Source organism: Pundamilia nyererei, unplaced genomic scaffold (assembly GCF_000239375.1).
Source record: "Pundamilia nyererei isolate P.nyererei 1_Seehausen unplaced genomic scaffold, PunNye1.0 scaffold00189, whole genome shotgun sequence".
NCBI classification, from domain to species: domain Eukaryota; kingdom Metazoa; phylum Chordata; class Actinopteri; order Cichliformes; family Cichlidae; genus Pundamilia; species Pundamilia nyererei.
In genome coordinates this window covers 1,171,134-1,177,464 of record NW_005187590.1, presented here as the reverse complement: position 1 = coordinate 1,177,464, position 6,331 = coordinate 1,171,134, and the positions used below count along the sequence as shown (strand labels likewise).

Below are 6,331 nucleotides of genomic sequence, written 5' to 3'. Positions count from 1 at the left end.
CATAAATCATCTACAAATGCAACAATTCAATTTTCTAATCTATGTTTTATTAGCTGCATTAAAACAATGTTAAAGAGCCTTGGCAAACAGACCAAACTTTTATACAGTTTTTGCAATTGAATACATGCATTACACATGCTGCTGTAATTTCACAACTGGGCTTCATTTAGTGATGTGAGTAAAGTGAGGTTAAACAGATTGCATATACAGATACCTTCAGCAGAGAATCTATAAAAGACAAGAAACATTCTTTAAATAAAAGTATTATTGATCATGTGATGCTTCCCGCCAAATTTAAACTGAAATTCAGAACTTAACCTGGAACCTGGTATAAGTTATGCGGTAAGTATATGTTACCATGGTGATTTATGCAGGCAAAAAGAAAGTCACCTTCATAACAAAGAACACTCTTACTATAAGCTCAACATAGCTCACTACTTTGTTAATATTTGTTGTTTAATGGATGTGTTTGCTGGTAAACAGTCCAGCTGTTATTTCTGTTTTCATCCCACTTTTCCATCCAATCTTCACCACTTGCAAATAAAATGAACAAAAGCAGGTAACTCAATAAGGTAATAGAGCTTGAGCATCTAACTGTGGCTGAACGTTTGCACAATGTATATAAAATTTAGACCTACATTTTTAGATTTGCAGATGGTGCTACATTTAGTAGATGAAATAATAGATCAGACATTGTCTGAATAGCACTGCTATTACTCCAATATAACAGCCGTGCCACAAAAAAAAGAAACAAAAAACATGATTATCATGTGCATGTTTGCTTTTACATTTTCTTCTTAATACACATTTTCACTTTTCACACATCTGAAGGCTCTTATAATTCAAAGCATCATAAAAACATGGATAGAAGCATCAGGGAAAATATAAGCAGGAGTCTTATTTTTAATATCACTGCATTTTAAATGCATTGCTCTTCAGCCTTAACTGACGTGACTAAGTTAAAGAAATGAAATAAAACTTAAAGTGATCCGACACTGGGTGTTGCTGTGAATTCGGGTTTATCTGACAGAAACATGGCACATATTTTCACAGACTTCCATAATTCAATTTATGAAATATTATTTTAACTGTTTTTCTTGCTTATTTGTATGTGTGTATTTGAATAAGCAGTAAAGTGAGTTTGACTCATATGCAACAATTTTCCGTGGTTGACTGAATAAGGATTAAGTTTTGTTGACATTGTTTTAGCCATTACCCCCACCCATCTGCTCCTCACTCTCAATAAATGAAAAATGTCTCTTGTTATTGTGTGTTGTTGTGGTAAATTTTAAACTAATCTGTATTTGAATGTCCGACAATAAAGTGTTCTAATCTCATAAATTACAACATGTGATTTTTGGTATTTTTTTTTTCCTGGAAAAAATTTAAAGAAATAGTTTATGAAACTCAAACACAGCAAATATCTGTAGCAGATAAAACCCCTAAATAAAATAGGTGCAGTGTCTTCAGCTTTGTCTTTAAAGCAGAAAGCACCAGCCCAATAATAAATATTACAGTGCCCTCTGCTGGATAAAATGGATATTACTAGCCAGTAAAAGGAAACTTAATCAACTAACTGATGCAATTCACCTGCAGAGACAGGAAAGGAAATAGCCGTTGAACTGAATCTGAGAGGATCAGATTGACTTTGTTGCTTCCCAAATTTCAGTAATTTAACTGCATACGAAAATGAAACAAACAGCCGTCATAAACTTCAAGTGTGTGCTGCTCATATTTTTGTTGACATTTGACTGTAATGCACAGGTAAGTCATTGTGCCTCACTGATAACCTCTTTCGGATTTGTGTTAACAGCTTAATTGTGTATTTCTTTCTGTCTTTAGGTGAATGAAGAAGATACTGAGCAGCCTCCAGGTGAGTCTGCAAATGTTTAACTTGGGATTTTCTATGTTTATATGTCATTTTGTAAGTCTAAATGTTTCAGCCTGTGCTAACAAACTGATTTTAGTTTCATAAAACCTGATCACCAACGCACATGCAAACTTTCTTATGAAATATGACCATTATATTTGAGCTAATTGGATTCTAAATAAACTGTACCTCATTTTGGTAGTTTGACATCGCCCATATGGATTTATGGGAGAGCCTTCCTTATACAGGTTAATATTTGATTGTTTTTATTCAGTGTGAAAGTGAATGATGTTAGTATATTTTCCTGATTTTAAAATATGCATAACTATATGTTGATTATATACAGTACTGAAATCAGCACCTGCCAACTAGGTTGAAAAGTGAATTGCATTAGTAATAATATATAAAACCATTTCTGTTCATTTAATGACATGTCTGTCTATTCGGTTCACAGAAGACTCTGGAGCTGAAAACACTTTCTTTGCCTTGCGGAGTTGTCACCGGTTGCTATACAGTGACAGTGGTGAGTTTTTCTCCCCGGACTACCTATGCTCCAATCCTCCCCTGTGGTGCAACTGGACAATCCAGGTGGATCCGAGTAAAAGGATTCATCTCTACCTGGAGGATTTGACCCCTGATGACATCTGTAACCTCAAACAGGACCAAATCCACATTGATGAGCCAGTTGGAGATTTAGCGGGACACAAAGTCTTACAGAAGTGCTGGCAAGAGGCCAAATACACCACCTCCTCCAATATTCTGTATGTAGTGCTACTGATTAGTGGCTGGCCCAACCCCCTGTATAGGGGCTTTTATGGTCGCTACCAGGCATTTGGATCGCCAGTCATTTATAACCCAGGGGAAGGCTTTACAGAGACAAGCAATGAGTCGGAGACATCTCCTGGGCTGATGGACTTCAGTGAATCTGGACCAGGTACAAAGAGTGAACAATTAGCAAGGATGACTGAGCTACCCACGGAGCCCAAGATGCCTGCAGACACAAACACTTGGGTGAGTGGACACAGTGTTAGTCTTAGATGCCTTACGCTGCCTGGCAATATTTCTAACGCTGGCAAAAGCTGCATATTCACTATTAAATTTAAGAATGGGTAAAAAGTAGTCAACGTGTCAATGTTAACGCATCATTACGATTAACGCAATTAAAAGTTTTTTTAACCCATATGGAGCACAGACTGAACAAACTGCCCTAAATGCGTTGACAGAGACATTTCAGGAATTTTGAGGCCTTCTGAGCTCCAGATGGGTTAATTGCCTTAAAAATTGTAATCTTGTAAATTGTGATGTTGGATTAATTGGTGTCAACGCTGACAGCCCTAGTAAAATTACTGTCTAATGTTAAAGATTTCACTCACTGATTAAAAACATGTAGAAAAAAAGTTTAGCAACATCTTTCAGTCCCTCTGCAGTGTAAATCATTTAGGCTTTTTTCTGCACTTTGTTTTGATTTTCTCTTTAATAAATTACCTTCTAAAATATTTTTTTTAAAAAGTCACATTTTTTTAACTTGATATATTTCATACATTAAGTGAGGTCACGTGATTACTGTGTGAGTTAGCATTAAAATCAAGGCTACATAGTTTTCTTTTATTTTCCCATCATTCATATAATCTATGTAGCTCAAGTAACATTGATATAGCTGTTTGGTTAGCTGTAATGTGACAACTGAATTTAATACAATACTGAATTACACATAAATGTAATATGATTACAATAAGATCCAACATACATTACTTAATCACCAAATTGCCATACTGGATACTGCTCAGGAACTTAAAACATTAATGGTAATGACCCTATATGTCAAAAGGAAACCCAGAGAAGTATAAACAACATGATAAAGACCAGGTAATCTTGCAAAAATCTGCAGTACTTGTTTTGTTTTTTATTTTGCTTGTAAATTCCAGAAAACATTGTAAAACTCTTCGTCTGTCCTTCTTCAGGTGGATGAAAACAACCCTCTGTCCTTGTCTGGGAACTACACGACCATGCCAACTGCATCAGTGTCCACCCAAAGGACCTTCAGATCAGGGAGAGGTATCACTCACACCCAACTAGAAGTCACCACTGACACTACAACAGCAAAACAAATGAATGAGGAGGAATCTACTGTTGCAGAGGATGAGACCACAACTCTGAGCTGGACAGTGAAGGAGAACATAACAGAGGTCAGTCAGACCTCAGTCCAGCTTTCCCCATCCTCTGACAGACAAGAAATACAGCACGCTGATCACACTCATCCTCAGCCTAACATGGTGGAGCCACTGTCGGACCACAGAGCGAACTGTGAGTACATTTGAACACGGACACTCTCCTGGATCTTTCAGGTACTCGTCTTTTTTGGATTGACTAACTGTAATTATATCGCTTGATATAGATATGTTTAGTTCTTTGAAATGAGATCATGATCAACTAAATTTTCAATGAACATTTTCAGGTTAAACAGCTATTAAAATTGGAACTTGCTCTTTGATTTTCTAAAAGAGTTGTACATGATACATACGTGAGTAAAAATAAGTTCCACATGTTAAGTGTTTTCCTGTTATAACCTTGTAATTAAGGCCCCTTCAACCCTAACACAAGAATTGACTGTATCCAGAAAGTATTGCCAGTGCTTCACTTGTTCAACATTTTGTGATGTTATAGCCAAAATGGGATTGATTCATTTTCACCTCAAAATTCTACACACACCACAAAACAATGCAGTGACAAAGTGAAAAACTTGAAATTCTTACACTTTAATAAAAAAAATGGAAAAACAAAAATGGAACATGTAGATAAATATTTATAGCCTTTGTAATGACACTCAGAGGTGAGCTCAGGTGCATCCAGTTTCCAATTATCATCTGCCAGACGATTCAACAACCTTATTGGAGTTCACCTGTGGTAAATTTAGTTGATTGTACTTGATCTGAAAATAAACTATAGTTGATTTTTATACTTTCATGCTTTTTTCCCTCTTATTTCTAAATTTTGTTTTGCCATGTTTTATTATATTGTATTGCTGTTATTGTTTGTGCTATTTGTAAGGTGACCTTGAGGGTCTTAAAGGCGCCTATAAATACAACTTATTATTATTATTACAGTGCATGTGAAAGAATATGTCAAAATGTGGGATAAGTGATGCACTCTAGATACTTTTGGATGTACTATAAAGAAATGGGGCTTTTTTGCCGAACAAAAGCGCACACAAATAATCTATGTGGTCGAGTGGTGTTGAATTATGTTAAGTGTAGATAAGCACTGGGTTACACAACTGGTTCATTCGTGGGAAGTCGGAGAGGGGTTTGGTTTTGTTTTTTTATTGTGTGGTTTTTGTTTTGTTTTTTGTCCCTCATAGCAAACATGAAAAATGACTCAGAAATTCAACATTTTCCTGGTGGTGAGTATTGAACAAGAATGTCTTATTTATTTATTTTCTGAAGTGTGAGTTCTCTTTTTATCTGGCTAAATTGCCATTGTACCTTATGCTGAACACACAGTCTGGTCATGAGCAGGATTTTAAAAATGTTTTATAGATAGATTTACTCATTTATTTAAAAAAAAAAAAAGTCATTCCCTTCTCTCCCCTGCGGGTGGTCTATCCTTCAAGCTAGGGTCCTCTACCAGAGTCCTGCGAGCTTGAGGGTCCTGTGCAGTATCTTTGCTATTTATATGACTGCGCTGTTCTGAAAAGAGTTCTCAGATGTTATTCCTCAGATCTTAGCTTGGGAGTCACTGCACCAAGTGCACCGAATACCACTGGGACCACTGTTACCTTCATCCTCCAGATCTTCTTGAGCTCTTCTTTGAGCCCTTGGTACCTTTCATGTTCCTTCTTCCTGATGTTGCTGTCATTTGGTATTGCTACATCTATAACTACGGTTATCTTCCTCTGCTTGTCCACCACTACTATGCCCAGTTTGTTAGCCATCACCAGCTTTTTTTTTTTTATATATCTGGAAGTCCCACAGGATCTTGGCTCACTCATTCTTGACCACCCTAGGGGCTTCTCCTATTTTGACCTTGGGACTTTCAGGCTGGCACAGATGTTCCTGTATACTATGCTGGCCACTTGGTTGTGGTGCACCCTGCTGTTATGTGTTGGGGCATCTTTACTTAGGCTGCATCTGGGATCTTGCCCAGTGTGGTAGACCCCCACCTCTCTTGTACTTAGGGCTTGTTCCTGTGCTGCCATGATTAGAGCCTGTGTGCTGTCTTTCACTCCAGCTTTGTCCAGTTTCTGGTAGGATTTCTGGATATCAGCCACTTCCTCTATCTATACCATACAGGGGCCCATCCTTCCATGATGCTTCTTCTCCTTGCTCCTCTTCTTTCTTTCTGCTGCCTGAGGTATTCACTAAGTACAGGGAGTGCAGAATTATTAGGCAAATGAGTATTTTGTCCACATCATCCTCTTCATGCATGTTGTCTTACTCCAAGCTGTATAGGCTCGAAAGCCTA

General features: G+C 37.2%; 1 protein-coding gene across 2 annotated transcripts in view; it reads left to right on the top strand.

Moving 5' to 3' along the window:
* Nucleotides 1-1,579: 1,579 nt before the first annotated feature.
* The window catches only part of LOC102207647 (uncharacterized), a 10,118-nt gene continuing 5,366 nt past the window's right edge, over nt 1,580-6,331 (top strand). Inside the window, exons 1-5 of one of the 2 annotated variants that reach the window (XM_005747133.2) lie at nt 1,580-1,764; nt 1,843-1,873; nt 2,328-2,881; nt 3,832-4,174; nt 5,229-5,270. In XM_005747133.2, coding sequence (XP_005747190.1) covers nt 1,690-1,764; nt 1,843-1,873; nt 2,328-2,881; nt 3,832-4,174; nt 5,229-5,270 — 1,045 coding nt within the window. In that variant the 5' untranslated portion in view covers nt 1,580-1,689. Of the gene's footprint in view, nt 1,765-1,842; nt 1,874-2,324; nt 2,882-3,831; nt 4,175-5,228; nt 5,271-6,331 lie in introns of both variants that reach the window. The other variant, XM_005747132.2, reaches the window with a different exon arrangement.